The sequence below is a fragment of the Bradysia coprophila genome, unplaced genomic scaffold, assembly GCF_014529535.1.
Source record: "Bradysia coprophila strain Holo2 unplaced genomic scaffold, BU_Bcop_v1 contig_151, whole genome shotgun sequence".
Taxonomy (NCBI): Eukaryota; Metazoa; Arthropoda; class Insecta; order Diptera; family Sciaridae; genus Bradysia; species Bradysia coprophila.
This window is the reverse complement of record NW_023503423.1, coordinates 477,014-502,316: the sequence shown is the minus strand read 5'-3', so window position 1 is coordinate 502,316 and position 25,303 is coordinate 477,014. Positions and strand designations below refer to the sequence as shown.

Here is a 25,303-nt window from a genome sequence, read left to right as displayed (position 1 = left end):
GTTTGACCGGCTCTGAAAAACGTGAGCAGTTTAACGAAATTTTCATAAACTGTTTAGTTTTCTCAGGGCTGGTAAAACTGCTACAACCAAAACTATTTTTTATTTAAAGCTACCACATAAGTGGTCGGAACTGCGGTCGTATATTTTTGAAAAAGGATTCTGGTGGAAAGATATCATCAGAAGTAAACTAAAGTTCAGTATTTAAAAAACGTCCAAATCTATGCTTTTCAGCAAAGTACCGGTGGTGCCTCTTAATACAAGAAAAACTTTAGCGCAAAAAGAAAATCCGTTCGCTCCGCTCGTTGTTGTACACTATCTTGGTCGTATAATATCCTTGAATATAAAAATTAGGAATTTTACAATACAGAAAATAGTCCTAATTCGCATAATATTCGATGAATGATATCAGGGACAAAAGAATATCTTCACAATTTCAATGTCTATTTGTGCAGAGATATTCGAATCAGTAAAAAAAAACCTTAAAGGGTAAATGTGACGCAGGTCCTTTATCTTACTTACAAAATAACTGATATTGCTGAGAGTGACGCATTGTGTGCCGTACGCGAAAGTTTTATCAACAAAAAATTGACCCAAACAATTTGTGAAAGAAAATTTTACAAAAAGAAATTGGCGTCACAAGTGGCACTAACTAACTAACGTAGGCGATTTGCATTATCTGAGAATTCGAGATTTTGCTTAAACAAACATCAATAGTTCGAAGTTCAATATCTCGGCCAATTTTGAAGCTGCTGTAACGTGTGATAGCTCGTTGAGTTCGTATGATATCCTAGTTTGGGGGTCATTGCAGCCAAGGGGGAGAAGTAAAAAAGTTGCTGTAAATATGCTCCACCGTCCCAAAAAAAACAAAATTGTAAAACTTTTTTGGTAGTGGACTTGCGTCACGCCCGCTTACTAACGTAGCGGGCATGATTCTTGACTTAAAATATGAATTATACAAAAAAAAACCTGGACATAGTTTCCGACCTTGTGTGCTTGGTAGCTGCAACGATGCACTCACCGAATGAATCGTACCACGTAACCCAAATATGATGAATTTGTGAACATAATGTCTAAGCTATATTTAGCCGGGATACCACCTAAATTTCATCAGAGAGGCGTGGTTCGGAAGTCACGTTAAGCTAGTGGTCCAGACTGTATTATTACTCAGATGAAAATGACTTTATAAATGAATAATATGATGTTTGCGGTTCTATTTATTGTATCCGACTCAGGCACTAAACTATAATTCCGTTTGATATGTAAGCTATTGATCATTTGTAAAGAAGCTTTCGCAAGCTTTATTTGGAATTTGAGAGTATTTTACTTTAATTTACTGGATGCGAGGTACGTTTGTCGCTGATATTTTGTAGTATGCACACATACACATTAAATCCGATTTCATCGTAAACTGATCTCATCATAAGAATGTAATTTTGGTGGATTTCGTTTGTTTCTTTCGTCTTATTTGTTCCACACGTATTCCACCACGTAGAAGAAGCGTTTGGCTTTACGTTTCTTCAATTTCACACGTACGTGTAAGTGAAACGACACTCTTTACGCTTCTTTTGTTGACAACATGTAGAACAATTAAAACTGTAGAATGCTAACCAATTACAAACTTTAATCGAGTTGAGTTTATTTAACTTTTCACCGATTTTTGAATTCACACAAAATGAGAGGACTTTGTAAGCATGTTGTGAGTAATGATGATGAAATGAAACGTCAAGTGTTTTCCTTAATATTTGACTATATTACTTACGAAATAGGTACAGGCGAAACATGTTATAGCCGATGTCGCACATAACACGTGGATTAGACAAATAAATTCCATCACATTCTCGAGCTGTCAACTTCTGGCATACTTGGTATCTTATAAGAGAAATCTAACTTGAAAAAACCTCATTTTATTTCATTTATTTTCAAAAAAATAATTTCTTTAACAAATGATCCGCGTAGCCCAGTATGTAAACATTTCTAAAGAGCTCAAAAGTGTTCTATAAGTTGACAGTTCTGGTTACACCTATGCGAACTTTTTTTTTTTTAAATATAAAACCATCCGAAATTGTGAGTTTCCGCTTACTAAAAAGAATGGCGATCCTGCGTGACCTCCCCAACTGTATACAGCTATGAGATTGATAGCAATTGCAGTCTTCTAAAGATGATGGTAAAACTGTTGAAGTAAAAAAAGTTACTGTCAATCTGTTGAAAATAAATACTTCGATCACGAGAAGGAACAGGTGATATGCCTGCCGCCCGTAAAATACTATTTCAACTTCTCTTATTTTTAATATTTCGTTAAAAAGACCTGGTATATACGACATGTTAGCGACACGCTGTTTTAATTTTAATTATTAATAAACTCAAGCAGAAGCAAAGCACTAAAAATATAATGAAAAAGGAGAAAATTAGTTTTAAAACTTTTATATGAACTGCATTACAAAATGTCAATAACAATACTTTACTTATACACAAGTAGGTATAAAACAATAATGCTGGATGTTATTACCAGTGCACATTTATATATATGCCTGACTCCTTTTATAATCCCACATATCGTATTAAAACTTTACCAGTGCTTGTATACCACCGAATGCAGCATTTTGACATTGTACATTTGGATATATGTGCAAGACTTATTATACGGTTTCTCATATGCTTTCCCACCCCACATATGTGAGATTTTGTTGAATTTAGATTTTGTGTTGTGTAAAGAATTATTACGGGTTGTGGGTTCCATGCATCGAATATTTACTTTACACGGCATATGTGTATATAGGAGATGACGACATTCTATGTAGTGAAAAGTTGATATGATATGCCACAACTTCAACAATTATCCACTTAACTTTAAATATTCAATTTCCAGTTTGGTATTGTTGGACGAAAATCCATCAAGGGTCTTTATAAACTGCACTTGGAACTATAATTGATTAGTCTAGTAGTCCGCTTATGTTCGGATTAATATTGGAAGTGATCAAAGAATGGGGATTCGTTTAGTACTTTAGTAGTTACGGGATTAGGAAAACAATGAAGGAATTTTTCGATCGCAAATTTGCCAACAATACCTGACAATTATTCAACAAAATCAGAATTGATTGAATTTTCCACATTGTACACTTATTGAGACAATCGCTGCTTTTAACTTGTTGTCCTACTATTCGACCCGTGCTAACCTTACTCTCTGCATAACCAAGGTACGTCAGTGCCATTACCTAAAACTTGAATGTACATACAAATCGCATACAATTATGCATAAGCGCGCATAAACCAGCAACTATGACTGAACAGTGAAGAGCATGAAATCAAAGAATAACAAAGCTGCACAAATATTTATTTTAGTTTGTTGCAGACGATGTTTTTTGCTCTGCTAAATGCATTCGATTTTCAACGAGATTTATTTTCGTTTGACTTGCGGGACAATCAATAAATATTACATTCATCGAGTAGGTATGGAGTGCTAAATACACAGAACAATTTCTATTGTCGCTGCTTAGAACATTTTTGATTTTTGTACCAGCCCTGTTGAATGTTTATAGTTTTCGGCAACAACGATTTTCTGTTATAGTAACCTTTGTAACCTAAATTGTCTTCGGCAATTGCCTAAAATCGATGGTATTTTACGACAATTTTTATGGTAAAGTAGTACATTCGTGAGTAAATACTCCTATTGGTTGAATGTCGGTACAACTTGGACGTTGGTATGTTTTATAATGCTGAAAAAGAATGGTTAAAAATTATTCATATTATAGCAGCTGTGATGGAATTCTGAATTTTCATATAAAAGTTAAACGGTGTTTATAAGAAAATATCAAGCGCAATTGAATTAAGTAATTCACGCCCCTACTCAACAAAAAAGAAGTTTTTCCGAAATGCACCCAAAAACTAAAAACGCACATCGATTCAGGGACCTATTGGGAGCTCAAAACAGCATTCAGTAAAATCGGACCAGTTCCTTCCCCATACAAAATTTTTCATTTCATGAAATTTCATACACGTCTCTGGAGTGGACATATTTTGATCGAAGCTAATTTTTATCTTATAGTCAGAGGTCATACCTTTCTAACCATACCCCACTCAATGTATTTCATTTGAGAAAAATCACTTTGTTGACTTAAAAAGTGTCGTGAAGTCGCCAAATTGCCTACTTCCTATAGAAAAGTGGACTCCTAAACGTTTCTATAGATTTTCCTGAAATTTTGGTTATAGGCCAAAAAACCCATATCTTGGGAGCTGGAGCTCCACAAAGTCTCCATATCAAAACCAATTTGTATGTGTGTGTGTGTGTTGTATATTTTGATGCATGATATGGATGGTAATGAAAGGTCGTCTATGGTGTCTAGTGAAAGGTGTCTATGGTGATTCCTCTGGCACTTCCTAACTTCCATCGGATTTTTTGATGGATTTGGGTTGTTTTCGACATGATGGAGGTGTTCCAAGGTTGGTTCCTAAATTTTGGGATGACAGATGATTCCTCTGGCACTTCCTAACTTCCGTCTGTTTTTTTTATGGATTTGGGTTATTTTCGAAATAAGTGAGGTGTTCCAAGGTTGGTTCCTAAATTTTGGGATGGCAGATGTTTCTTCTTACACTACCCAACTTCAATCGGATTTTTCGATGGATTTGAGTTATTTTCGACATGAGTGAAGTTCCAAGATTGCTTTGTGGTATTCAGGCTCCTTTCTCTAGAATATTTTAACTTCATCAAGTTTTTTTAATGTTGTCGAAATGTTGTCTTTATCATAGTTACAAAATAACTGATTTCGCTGACCCAAAAAATTTGTGAAAGAAAATTTTACAAAAAGAAATTTGCGTCACAGGTGGCAAATGATTCGGTTTTCTTCCGTTAAATTCTTTCAGCATATTTTTTAACCATTGTCCTAACAATCGGTTCCTCAACATCGGATACTTGTGACGCTCTTTTTGTAAAATTTTCTTTCACAAATTTTTTGTGTCGATTTTTTGTTGATAAAACTTTTGCGTACGACGCACAATGCGTCACCCTCAGCGATATCAGTTATTCTGTAAGTAAGATCAAGTATTTGCGTCACATTTACCCTTTAAGGGGGTTTTGACTGATTCACTTTTGCAATGCGTTGCCTTGTCATGCAAATTAAAAGTGAATGATTTTTCATTTTTCTAAACACAGAAACGGGCAATCAAATTTAAGCCTAAGTTTGTTACAGCTGATTTCCTGCTTATAAAAAATAAACTGGTTATGAGTTTTTATACGGATTTAACAGTACACGCATGCAGGTGATAGTGGTAAAACCGTATAAACCTGCATAGCCAGTTTTGTTTGTATGAATTAAATAGCTGAAAGCTTTCATGTAAATATCAAATTGTAACAATCTAATTGTTTTCGCTCTCCAGCCAAGTTTTTTCATTTTGCTATCGAGCATCAGCATCCCCACAGCGCTACCTCTCGTTTGATAACGTTTTCTTAAGTCTCAATTAACATCGGCAATCCAGGTGGCTGGTTACTGAGTTTCGTAACTAACTTTGTGCACCGGACAACTGAAATACGACATATTTTGCCATGATTTTTTTGTTTTGGCTAACCGAAAAACTGGTTCGCTTCAAACCCGGTTTGCATTCCCTAATTTTAAGCCAATAAATCCACATCAATGTTTTTTCCATATAATAAAAAAAAAAAAATCGTGGTTACACTAGAAAAGTCGTTAGTACACTATCCAATCCATGATGAAAACCGGACTGTATAGGGTTTGCTGTTACAAAACAAATTCAATCTCAATTACATTAAAACTAATTTAGTTAAGTGAATATTATAAATATTTAAAAGGATAACTTTATTTTCCAACCGAAAACTTTTTCCGGTCCCAAATCAAAAACTAGGTACAAAAAATCTTATCTTTGTGCCGTGCTGTGTACATTTACATTATATATATATACAAACCAAATGATATAACAACCTCTCATGTTTCAAGTGAAGTGTGGTGTGTAGTGTAGATATATCTCTTCAACTTGAGTATGTCAAAGGGTAAAAACAAATAGAATAACCCCACATTAGTAACCAGTTAGACCAAAACGACATAGAGGAGGTTGATGTGCAAAAAAAAGTAGTCAAAATACAAATTATTTACTCTCTGTATTAAGTGGAACGGTTTTATTTGCAAAGGGTGGACTCGGTCATCATCCTTTATGTTGTATTATATCCCATTTGTCCTTTTTTATATGAAAAAAAGACGAAGATTTAAACCAGGAACACACAGGTAACGGTAACACAGCAAAAGACTTATCGTTGTACCTTTTTATTTTATTGTTGGATATTTGTCCAAAGACATTAGGTTACCTTTATTTCGTTTCTTTTTTAACTATAGAAAAAACTGTGTATTCCATCAAAACGGATCGAATGTAAAACACAAGAACTTGAAATACCTTTTATAAGACATCATACCTTAAGTATATACGTAATAACAACACAAAAATACAAAATTTATGGCTCGAAAAATTATTTTCTCATTTTTATTTTTGTCTGCTTTGTTCACAGAAATGGCACTGCTTTTACCAGCGGAATTATCAAAGAGTCGGCATGAAAATGACACAAGTGATATTAGACGAAATCTGAGGTTGCGGTACTCGGATTCATTTAAACACAATAGAGAACATGAGTGAGTACATGACTTTTTCTTGGATTTATTACAAATTTTCCTTAGTTTTTGGTATGGATTAACAGCATTTTAAATGCCGTATAAAACGTTTACAAAAATATGCAGAAGAAATTCTTTTAGAAATAAATTTAGATCGAAAAAGTATACCGTCAAAAAACGGAGGAATGTGTTGTCCTTAAATGCTATAAGAGTAAGAGTAAGAGGGAATGTTGGCATTTGAAACATGCACCCAATTGCTTATCATTGGATGATTTCAGCATTTACTTGTAACACATGACGATGGATAAATTTCGTTTGTCACGGATAAATCAGCACTTATGGCAACTTCTCAAAACTTTTTCAACTTTTACGCCGTTGATCTCAATTACCCCTGGATTCCGCTCCAGCATTTTCAAACAAAACATTGGAATAATATAAGCTATATAGCATCTTGAAACTACACTGCATCTTCAAAACTCTATCGAAGTAAGGTTGCTTACAACGGCGTGGGATAATCTGACACACCATACAAACATGATGGTGTGCCAGGGCGAATCTGCCACAGTCATGATTTTTCGTTACATGTAGTAAAAGGCCGCATACTATGATCGCGTGTGCCAGATTCCCCGATGCCCTTACAATTAAGGCTATATACCCATATATTTCGCCACAGATAGCTATAATAGCTATTTTGCTAACTAGTTTATAAATCAGGTTGTTTTGTGCAGTAGATGTGAGTTTCCTGATACAAGCGAAGCGAGTGCGGAACACACTGTATTCGCACCATTTACGACCATGTTAGCAACAAGATTTTATTTATTGTCAGTGAAAATATTTATAATTTTCATGCAAAGCCACATCAAGCCCTAAGTTACACAGAATCGTACTACACATGATCGTAGCAGGAATCTGTCAAATGCTTGAGTAAATCCTTATATATTAGTTATATGCATAAAGACATATAGATCACCTTAAAGTTACGGAGCCTGCAGACGTAATCTCATCCAAGTTTCGTTAAATGTTTCGTGCATTCAGAGGGATTCTTTTGAATTTCAACTGACCGAAATCGGCGCTATTTTTTCCGGGACTTTTTTATATATGCCTAGTTAGGCCTTGGTGCCTAGGCCCCAAAACCAGTCTCAGATATTTTTGATCTTCCATACCTGGCTGGTTGTAAGTGGCCAAAAGTCGAAAAATGAGGTTTCGTAGTTCGGATTTCATTTCCGTAAGGTGGCGAGGACACAGGCGTGTATGGGTTCGTTGGAAAGCTGAGGTCAAGTACTCCTGGGGCAAATATTAACTTCATAAAATTTGCTGATAATCGGCCGAAAATATGACTTCTGGAAAATTTCTCAGAATCGATGGAACCTCCGTGAACTTTGATGAGAGCTGTGACCTCACTAATGCAATTATTTGATTAAATTATTACTTATTATGAATGTGGAAGGCCTCAGCTTTACAGCGATACGCATATTTACTAGTTTGGCGGAGTGAAACACACAGTTTTCATCTGTTACGTAGTCACGTACCAAACTACTAAATATGGATATCGGTGTAAAGCTGAGGTCCTCCACATTCATAATAAGTAATAATTTAATCAAATAATTGCATTAGTGAGGTCACAGCTCTCATCAAAGTTCACGGAGGTTCCATCGATTCTGAGAAATTTTCCGGAAGTCATATTTTCGGCCGATTATCATCAAATTTTATGAAGTTAATATTGCCCCAGGAGTACTTGACCTCAGCTTTCCAACGAACCCATACACGCCCGTGTCCTCGCCACCTTACGGAAATGAAATCCGAACTACGAAACCTCATTTTTCGACTTTTGGCCACTTACAACCAGCCAGGTATGGAAGATCAAAAATATCTTAGACTGGTTTTGGGGCCTAGGCACCAAGGCCTAACTAGGCATATATAAAAAAGTCCCGGAAAAAATAGCGCCGATTTCGGTCAGTCGAAATTCAAAAGAATCCCTCTCATTGATTTGTATGAGATTTTTTTTAACACGAACGACAACAATTTCATCCACAGAGATGAACATAACCTAAATGTCAACCAATTTCTTTGTAAATTTTTCGTAAAAATTTTCGTCAACCTGACAGTTGAGGTTAAGTTGCCTTCTGAAATTTGACATTTCGAAATGGCCTTGGAACAAACCTGCACTGACCAAAAAGTTTTCAGATTATTAACTGTGACAGATAATCTTTCCCCAGGTAATGTAATTTCTCTGTCACAGATAATGCGATTTTTATATGACAAATGACATTACCTGGTAACAGAACTGTCAACTTTTTTCTCAGTGTGTAACCAAAGTTATAAATATTTGCATTCGCATTCGCTGAAGATTATGAATATTTTCAACTTACAGTAGATGAAGAAACATTTTACAGCTCAATATGGGTCTATATATGTTACATATAATATGTAGCTGTATGAGAACTGAAACACGCCCAGCACATACCATAATAATAACTTCCTTCTCGACAGCATCTCAGTAAGTATCATTTTTACTGAGGTGTATCATTTACACTAAAAGCCAAAAACGGAGACTGGCGACTACATAACTTAAAATACACGTAACTTCTGATTAACTAACATGTCCATGGTGTATTTGTGAAATGCTTTTGAAACCGCCATTAAACAATTCTCACATGTTCGAACAACCTAATCCGTTAAGATGCTAATCTACAATCAATTGACGGTCGTAACGTTTTGAAATCTAAGCCAATAAATAACAGTGCAGTGATTTCGCTGATCGCGAATTTGTAATTTTATTTTAATCGAAACAGCTCATCACATTTCAATTCGCACCGAAATGACGACAAACTATTTTAATTTTCTATTTGTTGCCGGTGTCTATCTATATCTACCAACCAACCAATATTACAGAATGCCAATAATATAAATGTGCAATAAATAACATTGCTTACTTAAGCGAAATGGGATTTTCAATTTCCATTTCGATTTCCATTTTGTTGGAAGCAAATATATGTTGTGGCTGCTATTGCAAAGCTTGAAAATTGATTGATTTTTGTTTTGTGGCTTGTGGACACTCTGTGTTATTTTGTGTATATACAAAGAGGTACCAGTTTATGTCCTAAGGCGAACATAAATGTATGTAAAGTTAAGATCGAAAGCGGTTATCTTAATAACCTTAGTTCCTTCGTGGTTATAGTTGGGGAAGACATTTCGGATTTTGTTCCATTTATTGTAAATTCCAGAAGTAAATGAGTATTGATAAAATTGTTGTATTGCTTGGTATGAGTATAATTTTTAATGTACACACACACTATTTTCGAATGGCTTGCTGAAGTTGATACGAACCTTTTGTTATTTTTTATCCTAATTTATAATTTTTTTTTTCAATTAAGATACGTAATTGATTCATTATACTGATCTCACCTAAAATAAACACGCAGGAAAGTAACAATGTTATTTTTTTATTTTTTTGAGGGAAGGTAAAATCAGTCAAAAATTCTTACAAAGGGAGTATGACGCAAGTCCCTGTGTATACTCTATTAAGGCATTGCGAATAGTATTTTATCACAACAAAATCTCTACGAGAAAAGTGTGACGCAGTCTTTGTAGTAGAATTTCAGCTTCGTTACGCAAAAATTAAATTGTACACCCAATTCGGTCAAACAAGCTGGCTTAGTTTTCCTCATCTACCGAATAATTTTTACCAAAAAAACATTTGACTGGAAACAACGAAAATTTTACCAAAAAAGTCTACGTCGCATGTGGCAGATAAATTATCTTGTAGATCGTTCCTGAACATCTGCCACTTTGCGACGCAGACTTTTTTGGTAAAATTTTCGTTGTTTCCAGTCAAATGTTTAACTTTTGCTTAACGAAGCTAAAAGCGTCAATTCTAGCGATATCATTCATTTTGGAAATTCTACTACAAAGACTGCGTCACACTTTTCTCGAAGAGATTTTTGTTAGGATATCAGTCGTTTTAGAAGTTATAGTTAAAAAATTTGACGAAAATCAAAATTTTGACAAAAATTTGACGAAAATAAAAAATTTAACGAAAATCGAATTGTGAAAATTAGCTACCCTGAAAGTGATTAAATTTTTCCAGCTGCCCAACATACCCTGAAATTGACCAAATTTTTCTAATTGCCCACCATGACAACCATATTAAAGGCAGTTTAAATTGAAATGATCGATCATTAAGATTTTTAGCGTATTGTGATTTGAAAACAATCTTTCGGTCGATTTACATAATATTCACAATGTTTTTTTTCGGTGAATTGAGCTTGCGCGCGCACGTTTATACTTCGAACTCGAGCTTATGCGTATGCATTGGAACTGTTTACAGATAAAAAACCTAACAAATACACCATAAACAGTTCAAATGGGCGGTATGTAAGACTATACTGGCTTTCAAATCTGTATACACTCAGATCATTTCATTTTGCTTCCACTTTATTCAAAAACTTTGAATTTCGAAATTTCGACCAAATTACAACCAACTTCACAACACTATAGTATATAGTTGACGCGTCTCAAAAAATTTTCTTCGTTCTTTTTTTGTGGGTTAGACTGCGTCAAGTCCTCCGCTATCGCTCCGGACATGATATACTATTCGCCTGCGAGAAACTTATTTGAAAAGGATTTGAAAATAACAGCTGACTCTAAATATATTGTCTTTTTAGATAAAATGACGAAAAGCGACGGAAATATGTAGGAGTTTTTAAGCATTTTATTTCCTTATAACAAACCAACAGCCCAGTCAGTTCTCATAAAAGTATAACTAAAATTTCCTTTCATTTCGATTTCAGAGCACTAAAGCAGATCCTATGACGAACACTTATTTTTCTAACGTCAAAAAGCATCCAAATTTGTGTCATATATGCGTGTACGATTGCATGTGTTTTGTGTTTTTATTCACACCAAGAAAATTATGACCTCAGTCTTTACGAAAGAAATGCAAGGCCTATTTTGAGTGCATCCGAATATTTCTTATGTTCATGCTAAGGAGCAAAGCTGTAGTTGTAGAGTAGATAACAGTGAAATATTCTCCGGTATCATATTTTTTTTATTGTATTGCGGAAACGACCAACTTATCGACATAATAATGTAGGATATATTTACCTAGATAAATAATAATGACGTCATATCAATGGAATAATTGAGAGAAATAATGTTTGGTATAATACTCTGAAAAACAGTGTTTAATGTCGATATATAGACCGCAATGCAATAAAAAATTATAAGGTATCAGTGAATATACCACGCACTAATACTCTTCTGTATATTACAGATACACTCGTTACACTCGTGTTTGTGCAATATACAGAAGAGTATCAATTCTCGGTATATTCACCGGTACCTTAATGTACTATTTTTGCAAGCCGTTTTTTATTGAATTTTCTTGTTTATTCGCGCGCGAATCATTGATTTTTATATTACGACAAACAATACATTTGTTTTTAAAAGTAAATTTTATATTTTCTTCCACTCCGATAATTTTGTTCGTGCAAGGACATAGCACTTCGTCCTCTTAAAACAAGTGATATCATTTTAGGTGACACATTCTTCGCCTGAATGCAAACATTTCATCAAGAAGATATTTTATAGAGAAAATGTTATCTTAACTGGCTCCGCAGTTTCCGACAAAAAAATGTTTTTGAATTTTTTTCTCGCAATTGGACTTGCGTCACGCCCGCTATGCTAACGAGTGGACATGATTTCTTGTTAAACGATTTCTTTAGAATTTTAATAAACTTGAATATCTAGCCCAGTTCCCCATTATTTATCTCCCACCAATTTTTTCTTTTACTTCACTGTCACCAAACTGTTTATTTATGCGAAATTATTACTTAGTCTCAGTCCTCCATTGTATTATCATAATCTCTCATTTTCAGAATGAAAAAAATAAGTCTCGAGAAATCATTACAAAACCAACGACGAAAAACCTTTATTTACGAAAATCACGCTATTTTACTTTTTTCTTCGTTTTTAAATTGGAATTTTTTCTACTTACCTTTTTTTTGCCGTAATATTGACTGAAAGTATATTCAGGTCGCGTTTTCAACCTTGATTTTTTCTTCTAAAAAATGAAAACGTATTTGCATTTTTCGTAGAGGAATATATTTTGTAATACGAGAATATCACTGACAGAGGTAGTGCAACTAGTACCTCGAAAGGAATCTTTTATTTTCGAACCATATTTGGTATGGTGGTAACCACACCACCTCCTTTTGAAGTCGCCAAGAGATACAACAATAGAATAAGGTTAGCTCGATGTTTAGTATTGCGTAGGTGGAATCGCGGGTTTTCAGGGGGTATATATAATGTACCAATGCATTTGAGTCAACTTGCAAAAAAAGCCACTGCTGCAATACATAATATTTTGAATCTCCTGCTCAATGGATTTTTAATGGTTTGTTTGTAATAGTACATTAGATATGGTGCTGATGATGAGTCGTTCATTACATGATAGATCAATTTTGTGATACGAGACGAGCTCACAAGTTAACCAACAAACTTTGGAACCTTTTGAAAAGGATAGAGTTTGAATATCTGAGCCGAAGGCGAGTTAGCGAGCTCACAAATTCTTCCCGAATTAAGGAATTACGAAGCAGCGTCCAATTTAGGCGGTTTTGTTATCTGCCCCTGCCGGACCTCTCCGAAAGTTTAATATTACAAATTTTACAAATCGCTATGTAATGCCGGTGTTGAGGAATTTCGCGCCGCGTCATTCACAATAACCCCCAAAGTGACATTTTCCTTATACAAAATGTGTCATTCTGTCAATTATTGTGAATGACGCGGCGCGAAATTCCTAGCAGCCGTAATGCCCAACTTTCGCAGGGTAGAGACAACAAAATGTATCTTCATGGCGGCGAAACTTTACATCAAATGATGGAAATGGCACTGATTGTGTGCTTACCGATCCGATTTAACACAAAAAGTGCTATTTCCATCATTTGTCCCTTTAGTAAGTAATTGATGTGGCATACTCACAATATGACAAATGCAATATGTCCATCCATTTTGACAGAAACGTCACGATATTGGCAAAAAATTGCAATCGATTAAACTTTTTCAAAATATGAGCAAGTGGTAACCATCGATGTAATATAAGGTACATTGGTACACACGAAGAACGTTTGTGCGGAAAGAATGTAAGAATGTATGTGTAACGTAACTAACGTTCTGAGAAAGCGCGCGGAAGAAAACCATACAAATATTTCAAAATCTTAATGTCACCTTCTCTCTTTTCTCTTTTAATGTCCCTTCGTTTTGTTTTGTGTTGTGGTTAAAAAATTGTGTCGTTGTGTGCGTGATATATTTCAATTTATGTCAGTGTTCATTTGAGTTTATTTTCATACAGGTACTAGGTCCCTTATTTGACGTTTCAAAAATAAAGCGCTCCTGCCTGGTTTATTTTACTCTGCCACGGTGCGACACACTGAACTCAAGTACATTCTACATCGCTTGCTGTCGTCAATAAATGTTCCGTCAAATGAAGAACTGCCAAGACTTTCGCAAGTTAAGGCCAGTTCATGGTCGCATGGCTGAACACTGAGAACATGGGAAATGGACAATACCATACCATTGGGATACGACTTGTGTGGTCACACGGTAGTTGACCCATATTTGCACAAATCGGCACATCAATCCGCTATCATCGAACAGAATTTGCTCCAAACAGTAAGCATTTAAAACGATCATTGCTTCTGCAGTGGAAACGTTTGGCCCATGGTCTTCCCGAGGCAACGATATTAATAAACAAGATTGGAAAGAAATTTAATGATATCAACGGACACAGCTGACAGCAGGTCGAAAAAAATTCTTATCCAAACAAATTTCACTAACCATTCAACGCGACAGTCCCGCTTGTCTGTTGAGCAGTAAATATTACCAATACAAAATCTTTCAATTTGAATGTATAACAACAACAAATCGAAATAATTAAATATCTTATAGTTTCTACAAAGCTCAAAACAGTGCTGAAAGTTTACCTCTACCTCCTCTTTCCAACGCGTCGTCGCTTCAAAAAATATTTGTTCTTTGTTCTCCAGCATTTTAAATATCACCTCAACGCTTTTTGTATAATTGTAAGAGAGATTTCCCTTAAAATTATCGTAAAACATTTTTCAAAAAGCCGAAAGAATTATCCTTCAAAGTAAATGTGAATTTCCGGTAAGACTTTTGTTCAAATGAAAGTTTATTCTTTAAGCGTCTGTGCATTTATTCAAAATAATATTTTATTTAGTCCTGACAAATAAGTCAAAATCAAATGTGTGCAACTGGCTGTGAAGTTTTTTTTTTCAGCAGCAAAATTTTATTCAAATTCAAATCGTAATCACCATATTTCGCTGTATCGTTAATATTTCATAACAAAACGACAAATAAGCTTTCCCAATTTTAATATATATCCGTTTTACCGAATATTTAGGCTTGTACGAAAACGGCGGGACTTATATGTTCAATAGACCTTTCTTCAATAAACTGTTTTATTAAAAACGTGAGGTAAAGTTAACTTTACTGCACGGTTGCAAAACTTTACCTCAACGTTTTGAATAAAATGCCTTACTCGGCAATGGGGCAAACGGTACTGTGTGTTTACAAAATTTCACACAAGAAGTCCCATTTCCTTTTCCCCATCGTTAAGTCATAGGACAACGGTATGGCGAATTAAGCTAATGTAACGATAAGATGACAGTTCGTGAAAAATGGTTGGAAAATGACTGAAAAATGACATACGGACAACTGACTGGAAAATGCGTGAAATTAGAGTCCAGAGTTACCAATTTTTTCTTTTAATGGTATACAAATATTGTGCTGTTGGTAATTAAGTTGTTGTTAAAATGTGTCATATGTCAAAATTTTCAGCTCGTGTGGAACAAAGTATGAGAATCCACGCGGTTAGTGGTACGGTGGAAAGCGCTGTAAAAAAAGCAGTCGAATCCGATATTTTGATTTTTTGTGTGTGAATTCACATTCAAACGTTGATATCTCCCCTGTTTTTAAAGAATAATAGCCAGATTTTGCTAGGTTTGCATCCTATATGGAGTTTTATCGATTGGAATACTCATTTTTGTGAAACGTTGAGAAAAAAGTTTCTTCTAATTATTTTACACAAATGAGTATGCCAATCGATAGAACTACATAAAAGATGCAAACCTAGCAAACTCTGGCTCTTATTCTTCAAAAACAACGGAGATATCAACGTTTGAATGTGAATTCCCATATAAAAATTCAAAATATCGGATTCGACCGCTTTTTTATGCCAAACACTTGGATTGTACCGACTGGTTTTTCTTCTTAGCTTTAGGTATATTTCTGTACGCTCGGAGAAAAAAAAACGAACATTTTTACTGTGGCAGTGCGGGCCATCCTAACTGCCAAAATATTCGTTTAAAGCTTTTCTGAACCTATTTAAAAACCGAACGATAACGTGCGGATTAAATGTTATGTTATAGGGGAAACATGTCTATATCCGACCACATTAAAATAAAATCAGAAAATCGTTATTTTCCCGTTTATTTAAATAATATAAAATCCAAATAATAGGATATTGTTCTCCAATCGGTGTATAGTATGTCGATGATAATGTTGCTTTTGAAGGTATAATATAATGTACACGTACACATACCACGATCACCAGCCGAATCTCTACTAGCTCTCCCACAGTAAAATCAATATTTATTTTGGTTGTGCGGTGGAAATGTACTTTTTGGATACAAAACAGTCGGATAATTATTTTTTATGAATAAATTTGAATTTCAGAATTTGAAACTTGCTCGCAATGTTCATTCGTTCTTGTTTTGAATAATATTCTAACTGTAGGTATTTATACACAGAAAACGTTTTCATGTTCGTTTATTGGTCAGTACATAATTAAGTTTACGTTTGTCATTAATTTGCAACAGTTTCAAGAATCGTTTACGTAGAGGTGCCTTATTACTATTAGCGACAGGCAATTTTCAAAGTGTATCAGTACACAGTTATTTCCATTCAGAGCGAAGACTTTGAAATTTCCCGAACTGTACAAAGTATTTTCGAATTTTTACACGTTAATTCGTTAATTATTTCAATATATTTTAGCCATCTTTTCCATCCTACGCTCCGACTCGACATTAGTTATGGGAGCGAACTTTTCCAAGGCGCTGAAAGAACAGGTTAAGATTAGACACTTATGAAGGCGGGTGGTACAAGTTTTCATGACAAAATTATCGTAATTGCGGCAAATGAAGGAACTTTTCCATACAAAATTGTTTGAGTGGATCAGCTGAAAAACATGCTGAAATTTTACTGTCTCTAATTGTATTTATAGTATGGCGAAAATGAGTGACGCAGTCACTTCCCCAAAATGGGAAGTATTTATTGCCGAGAACACATTATAATACGATATTAACCACAGGCTAAACAATGGAAAACGCAGCATAACTGTCAAACCCATCAACGCAAAATTACTCGTATGTTTTGGGCGTAAAACTTATCGACAATTCGAATCTTGCAGAATGTAACGTTTGCGAACGTTTTACCACCAAAACAACTAAAACGACCGAACGATACATACTTTATAGGGTCAACACTAAGAGCTACTTCCTTAATCGTAGTTCTAGATTGTGGTAACAGTTTTCTGCCTAGCCCACTCAAACTAACTAACTGTAGCAAGAGCTAAAATGATAATGGATTAATATTAGATTATTCACCTCTGTCCACATGTTTATTTAGACACTTGGGGTTATACCATGAGCCGAAGGCTATTATTTCACCAAGGTAGATAAAAAGAAATTCATAAACAAATCGATAAAAATATGTTTCAGAAACGTGACGACAATGTCATGAAAAAGATAAATAGATTCGTCTATTGTAAATTTTCCAGCGACAGGGTAGTGTACTATGTCTTTCTCCTTCACTATTTATATGAGTATTTGCTTGGTAGTATGATTTATGTTTTGCATGCTTGTTTTATAAAGTTACACATTCACGAAACATTATTTAACAATCTATACGGTTACGGTACGATACAACGGTACATACGAGGCTATAAATTTCTGTTTTTCGGTCTATTAAAAAATTACCATATTTCGTAGGGATGACCAGCTCAAACTATAACGATTGCTCGAAGTTCTGTTGCTGCAAGAATCGTTGCTCTTGTGTTTCAATAAGTAACGTTACTCGAAAAGAAACAAAAAATCTTTAATTTTTGATCGATTCAATATTTTAAATTGTAACCTTCAAATTTTGCAACTTTTTGATTCGCCAATTTCTATCTTATCGTGAGTGAAAAAGCATAACCTAAAGATCCAGCGATTACCACTACCTCAACATCACTATCATCACTATCATCATCACCATACCACAAGTTTAATGTCAGTCGTCAAAATTGTAGCACACCTACAGAACAGTGGGTATATATTAGAAGAATATTATATGACCATATCGAAAATTTCCATATAAAAAACGTGCATTAAAATTGCTACGTTAGCGCCACAATTTCTGGCTGATGCAAAAAAACGGAATTATCAAGTACAACTATCACAAAAAAGATAAATTTACGCTGCAATTGCGCTACAGAGTAAAGTACCGTAAGAAAAATTTAAAACAAAAGATTTTCCGAAGCCGCATCTGAGCGTTTCATACAAAGCCGATCGTCGTTGAATTTATCTTTTTTGGGATATCTGTAGCAATAGTTTCCTTATTTTTCATAAATGATATTTCCATCGTGAATCTGTATGATTTGTATGATACTGGCATACCCTCCCGATATAGGATCACTTGCCACGTCAGCGTTTATATATATTTGTTTCAACGTTTTCCGTCTGATCCACTTATAAAGATAATACTATAATCGTACGTCGTTATATGTGTTTCATAAGGTGGTACTAAATATCCATCCTTGTCAATAGTTATATGGAAAGTCGTGCAGGTTATACTGCTGTGGATGAAATCGTTGTCGTTCCTGTTGTCAAAGTTTGTGTTGACAGTTATTTAGAACAAATCTATATGGTTTTACTACAGATAAATGAAAAGTTGGTACGCCTGTGGCGAGATAGAATGACAGTTAACTTCTATGGGAGAGAATGTGAGAGAGTTACATACAAATTCTCTGATATTCTTACCCATAAAGGCCAACTGTCATTCCAATGTTCCTTCTATCTCGCCACAGGCGTACCAACTTTTCATTTCTCTGTTTTACTCCTATCACTCACGTGCGCGTAATTATTTCAACCGTATAAACAGGGTAATCACCTCTTGTTTAATGAGTAGACCAGTTGAAGCAAATTCATGTCTGAATTTGATTGATGTCGCATGTAATTAATTCATTCGACAATTTTGCCATGATAAAATAGAGCAATCGAACAGTTATAGCTCAGTTAATACAAATAAAATTGGTAAAACTCTGTGAGACTCGGTAGCACGATTTTCTATTTCGAATAACTTCGAGTGAATAAAACACAACCTCGTAAAACAAACAATTTGCATTATAATATCACAATTCCCCTGTTTATGGCACATCATTACACCGAATACACTTCAATCATTAAATAAATTAAGTTAGCTAGAGTAGGTGATGTTTCGTATTCTTTTCACTGATAATATCGTTTAAAGAATTCCTGTTTTAAACATCTAGAACGTAGGCATATATCTTATACCTGGGGTATTGACTGACTGACAGACTGACAGAAAAGTAAGGAGCGAACATTCGGCGAAAAAAAGTCCTAATTTTTCACTTTGACATTTTCTATGTGTTTACGCTAACTTTAATATTTACAATAAATGTACGCCATTTATCCGGCTTTGAACGTGTATTTGATAAAGCATCGATGCATCGCAATAAGAAAACCCGAAGCCCAAACTGAAGCTTACCTTAAACTTAACATTAATTATTAACTTCAGTCGACGATTTTATTGATTTTTTATCATGTTAGTAAGAAGGAGTGACGCAAGTCCACTACCAAAAAAGTTCATTTTTTTGTGGACGGCAGAACATATTAATAGTAACTTTTTAACTTTTCCCTTTGGTTCCGCCTACATTAGTTCGTTTCTAAGGAAAAGTGGATCCAGCAACTTTTAAACTTCTAAACTCTCAATAGATGGAGTTGGATGAACTAGGGTTTTCCAAAATCTTCATTCAAATGCCATATAAAGGCCAATTTGTTTATATGTGTGTGTGTGTGTGTGTTGTATATTTTGGTGCAAGATATGGATAGTAATGTGGTGTGTGGTTTTTTATTTGGGTGTTCCAGTGTTCCAAGATTGGTTTCTAGATTTTGGGATTCGATTTAGACTGTATTTATATTTTTTTCTAGAATTTTTTTTATTTCCATAAGGTTTTTTGATGTTGTCGATATGACATATGTAAGTACTTACAAAAGTGGTGATATCAGTCGAAAAACCCTTAAAGGGTAAATGTGACTCAGGTCATTTATCTTTATTACAAAATAACTGATATCGCCTAAGGTGACACATTGTGAGCCGTTCGCAAAAGTAAATTTTACAAAAAATAAATTTGCGTCACAAGTTACAGATGTTGAGGAAGCTGTTGTTAGGAAAGAATGGACTGAAAGAATTTAAACGGAATCATCAGCCGAATCATCTGCTACTTGTGATACAACTTCCTTTTTGTAAAATTTTCTTTCAAAAATTTTTTGGGACAATTTTTTGTTGATAAAACATTTGTGTACGGCGAATGAATTAACGTGTAATGAATTTCTTCCGCTAATTGAATTTTAGCGAGTGCTAGTATTACAACTACCACCTGCTATCGTTTAGCAACTTTGACCATATAAACTAGTATTAGGAGTTTTGATGGGTGTGGATCAGCTGGAAAACAGTTGAAGAAATTCATGCTGAAATTTCACTGCCTCTGACTGTATTTTTGATCAAAACAATATACACCGAAGATATACAGCGATAGGAAATTCTGAATACAGCTACCCGATATTATTATATCTGATTTACCGATTTCGAAAATACTTCGCTTTATGCATAGGACGAGAAAATTTATAATTTATAAATGGAGCAGTACAAATTATACCGCCTTGTCGTATACGGTTCTGACTTTGCGATTGTGCGACATGAAAATCATCCGGGATGTGAATAACAATTTTCCCTTTTTTTCTTAATAAAAAATTTACATACAAAATAATAAGATACAAACAAAGACAAATTTGGTTATGGTGGAAGTAGTCGTTAAATTTCTGTATTTTATTTTGAATCTACTCCTCGTTTTTCCAATGTGCGTTCAAAATACCTTTTCTCTTCATTCGGATTGATTCGAATTTTTATATTAAAAAGCTACAATGTCCATGGAATATCAAGTAGAGCTGCGTTTATATATTTAATGAAACATACACTTCTCAAATCCTTTATTCATTCTGTTCACGGATATCATGTTACCCGTAAAATTAGGGAATCTTACAATTCAATAAGCAAGAGTATTAGAGCTTATGTACACTTATATAGTATGCTATGAGACATTGATCTAGGAGAAAATTCTGAAACTTAACAGTCTAAATATTATGGCCTAAATAAAGGAGGAGAGTTATGAATTAACAAAAAGACATTTCCCAAATAAAAACTTTTCTGTTCATACATATCTCTCCTCAAAGGTAGAAAGTCCTATTCGTCATGTGATACAGCTATCAAAAATTAGTTAATATCACATTTTTGTTTTATGTAGGATCTGATATTTCTAGTTCCACAGACTCTGACAGCTGTTATATTGAATGAAATATTTGAATTTTTTCCCAGTCGAAATTTTTGTCGCACACATGTAATGACCAGTTTACTGGGATACAAACCAAAAAACCATTCAATATCAATACTGTCAAATCTGTGGATCTAGAAATTATGTAGAATCTGTTGAAAACGAAAATGTGATATAAAGTAAATTTTTTTAAGTGTAGTAGGATTATTAAATACTTGACGGATAGGTTTGTTCCAAATAGCTGTAAACACGAACTTTGACAACCCGAACCACGATGATTTGATCCATAGCAACGTCGCCTACGAGATGTTTCATACAAATATGGCAACGTCGCCTACGTGATTTACACACAAATATTATTGAGGTTATGGTTCTATGGATCAAATTTGACAATTCATACAGCCTTGGAACAAACCTATACTAGAAAATTCTTACGGTTTGAGTGACAGAGCCTTTTTTTTGGGAAATTGATTTTTTGCTGGAATTTTCCAAAACAAATTCTTTACAAAAATTATGAGGCCCAAAATCGGATAGTATCCGCTTGCAAATTACGTTTTGAGTTGGAATTGCATGGGTAATCTGTCAAGTATTTGGCAGCTGCATTGATATTTGCTAAAATTTGCTGGAACGCGCCATTAGCATATTTAGGAGTTTTTGACAAATTTTATCATACGGACAATTCTGGAAACTTGATCAAAGTTTGTGAAATTCTGGCAAATTTTAGCAACTTATGAAAAAATCAATTTTCCAAAATATTGAATTTTACTTAATTCGTTGCTAAACTTTAGGCCAAAGCTGAATGAATAAATAGATAAATAACACAGAGAAATGATAACAGATGGCGCTGCCCTTTTTCACCGTTTCAGTAAACAAATTAATATATAATTTTTAACGAAACTTCGTGTTGTTATTTACAGATACTGCGTCGAATTTGAAGTAATTAAAGCGTCAAAGGCTTGCCGTAAAATTCCACCATATAATCAGCTTGCTGAAGGTAGGTATATTAATTTACATGCTTTTGCACGGTAAAGTGCACTTTACATCACTGCTTGTGACAGGGAAAATGCACTTACCGTCCTTACATGTTTGTGGGACCTTCTGAAGAAAGTTTTTGCGAATTTTCAGTCTTTCTATAGGTTTCAGGGATTTTCCTTTGAGAAAAAAATATTTTTCCACTTTGACCAATTTTTTCCGCCATTTTGGATTCAAATGTCAAAAAATAAATTCCGCCAAAAAAAAAATTCAGACTTTTCTCTAAAATTTATCCTTTGGAAGTAGATTAATATCTCTTCCCGTTTACGAATGAAAAATCATAGAAATAAAAGTGACATAACGGCCGCTCACCGGAGAACTATTGAGCTGCCGTCTTGGCCCCACATCAATTTAGAATCAGGAATCGATACGGAACAACCTACAATCATCGTTACAACGATTTTGTACGATGCACGATTTTTTGCCTAAGCAGGTCGGCACTATCGGCACAGTTTCGTTGAAAATCTAAATTGTGCTAATTATTCTTTATTTGCGATTTCTGTAATTTAGAGCAACAGTTTTTGTTGAATGAATATTCTCTCAAAATTATAGGAGATCGGGTCGTTATTCGCTGTGATTTAGAAGCTCAACAACATGAAACAATCACAACGGAAATAACCGATAATTCATCAATACAGGACGATGAACCGAAAGCAAAATTTCGTTGCCGTGGCGAAGGACTACCCGGTAGGAATACACATTGGAGCGCATTAGCTGTGCCATCATGTCGTGGCAAATGGCTTCGACTGACTGTGGGTCAACCAAAAAAATGCAAAGAATCACAATTCATTTTTATATAAAGAAAGAAAAAAACAAGTTGGTTACAATCAAATCCAATATGTGCGCGTCATGTGCGGTTATTCTTTGTTCTCTTAATTGCAACTTTGTTTAATTAAATGTTTTAGTTTAAGATATTCGTTGTTTAGAGCTTTTGAGCCTTCGAAAGGATAATAAATTTTGTGTATTTAGAAAGTTAAGGAGAAACTCGTGTTATGTTTTTTTTTAGGAATAATAATCGGTTTAAACAACACGAACTGAAAAATACCCACGCCAAAACAAATCACGTTATACCATTAGAAAGTTTCCATGTGCTGCAGAGCGCAAATTATACATATTATGACTCTGTTATAAGTGTTTGACCATCTCCATGATCATGTCCGGAGCGATAGCGGAGGACTTGACGCAGTCCAACTTCCAAAAAAAGAACGAAGAAATTTTTTTGAGACGCGGCAACTATATATAGCCGAACATTTTAGTTTCTACCCTTTGGTTTATATCACCACAAAACATATTTTATCATATTCTCACTTCAAATACGAGCAAAACGAGCTATCACTCGACTATGTAGGTTTAAAATTGCCGGAGATACGTCGTTTTGAAATTGGTCACTTTTCATACAAAATACACCAAATTGACTTTTCCCAAACAATCAAAATCGTTCAACTTACTCTGTATGTTTCTTTCTATCTATCTGTCTATCTATCTATCGACGGTCGATCTCGGAAACTAGTCAGCCAATCTCCATGAAATTTTGCAGGAACCTCAGGGTGGGCATAAAAATGAAAATGTGATACGCCATTACCCCAGGAAAAACCAGAATTTTGTTTTATTGGCCTCGAAGTGGCTTCTGACCACAATTTTTTGTGTGGTACTCTCACGGAAGTTTTAAAACCGACACATTTTGTGGTTTACTTGAGTATGGACGTATCTTTGATAGATTCGATGATTTAGGGATCAACATTTTGAATTGAATCATCTCATTGCATGTGTACTATTTTGGAATTACCAGCACTGCAATGGAATGAAATTGTTGATACAGGCCACCCACTCAAAATCCAGCTTATTAAGGAATTCAGGAGAAAATTAAGATTTTCGAACGAAATTTTTGAAAGGTCGTATATTTAACAAGTAACAAGTGTCGAAAGTGATAAAAAATGTGAAGATGAATCAAATATTGGAAAATTAGATTTTTAGATTTTTATAGAAACTAAATGCACACACGGTCTCCTCAGAATTTCAGCAGACGTTCAAAGTGTGGACAATCAGTTTTACCACGAGTCCATAAATAAATTCCAACGCGAAACACAAAATTGTTCACTTCCTCTTGTTATGTAAATAAATATCCGCTTGCTTTTGAATCTTTAGGATGCATGGGTCCAGAAACAAAGAAATTTGTCACGAAATTAGGATCATTGATGAAAAAAACTTCAGGGGAAAAGCGTTCAACAATTGAATTCAAAGAATTTCAATTGCTATTCAAAGGGGAAACGCAGCATGTATTCTCACGGTGCGCCTTAACCAACTTTAAATAGTAGTGTCGGATAACAAAAAAATTTCTTTTGTAATATTGACGAGGTAAGGGGTGAGTAAGTAATTCATTTATTTATAAATAAGCTCGAACCGTTGGTAGATTTTTGAGGTCGGGATGCAATGACTCCTCATGACCACCCATGGTCCGTCGAGTCGCCTAGCGTCCCAATTTATATTGTGATTAGTAGAGTGACTGACAGCAAGATCGTCAGTATAAAAAAAGTTACTCTAGTCCAGCATCGTCTTGCTGGTATCACCCTTTGAAAATTGTGCTTTTTTAACTTTCCAAGGCCACTGCTCTGCAACCGAGTGGACTAGAGTAACTTTTTTTATACGAACGATCTTGCAGTCAGTCACTCTACTAATCACAATATAAATTTGGACGCTAGGCGACTCGACGGACCATGGGAGGTCATGAGGAGTCATTGCATCCCGACCTCAAAAATCTCCCAGCGGTTCGAGCTAATTTATAAATAATTGAATTACTTACTCACCCCTTACCTCGTCAATATTACAAAAGAAAAATTTTTGTTATCCGACACTTCTATTTAAAGTTGGTTAAGGCGCACTGTGATTCTTTCTCGCTGATTCCGCATAAGTCTTTGGTTTAATAATTGTAGTTGATTTTTTTTTCCACTTGGTTAGCAAATCATCATTTTTGGTGGTTCAT

At 34.7% G+C, this 25,303-nt stretch overlaps 1 protein-coding gene across 1 annotated transcript in view; it reads left to right on the top strand.

Annotated features, from left to right (window-relative positions):
• Nucleotides 1–23,237, top strand: part of LOC119074284 (somatomedin-B and thrombospondin type-1 domain-containing protein) — a 104,770-nt gene extending 81,533 nt beyond the window's left edge. The window contains exons 3-5 of the mRNA XM_037180303.1: nucleotides 6,509–6,629; nucleotides 22,209–22,285; nucleotides 22,876–23,237. Of these exons, the coding sequence (XP_037036198.1) occupies nucleotides 6,509–6,629; nucleotides 22,209–22,285; nucleotides 22,876–23,123 (446 nt within the window). The 3' untranslated portion in view covers nucleotides 23,124–23,237. The remainder of the gene's footprint in view (nucleotides 1–6,508; nucleotides 6,630–22,208; nucleotides 22,286–22,875) is intronic.
• Nucleotides 23,238–25,303: the final 2,066 nt, after the last annotated feature.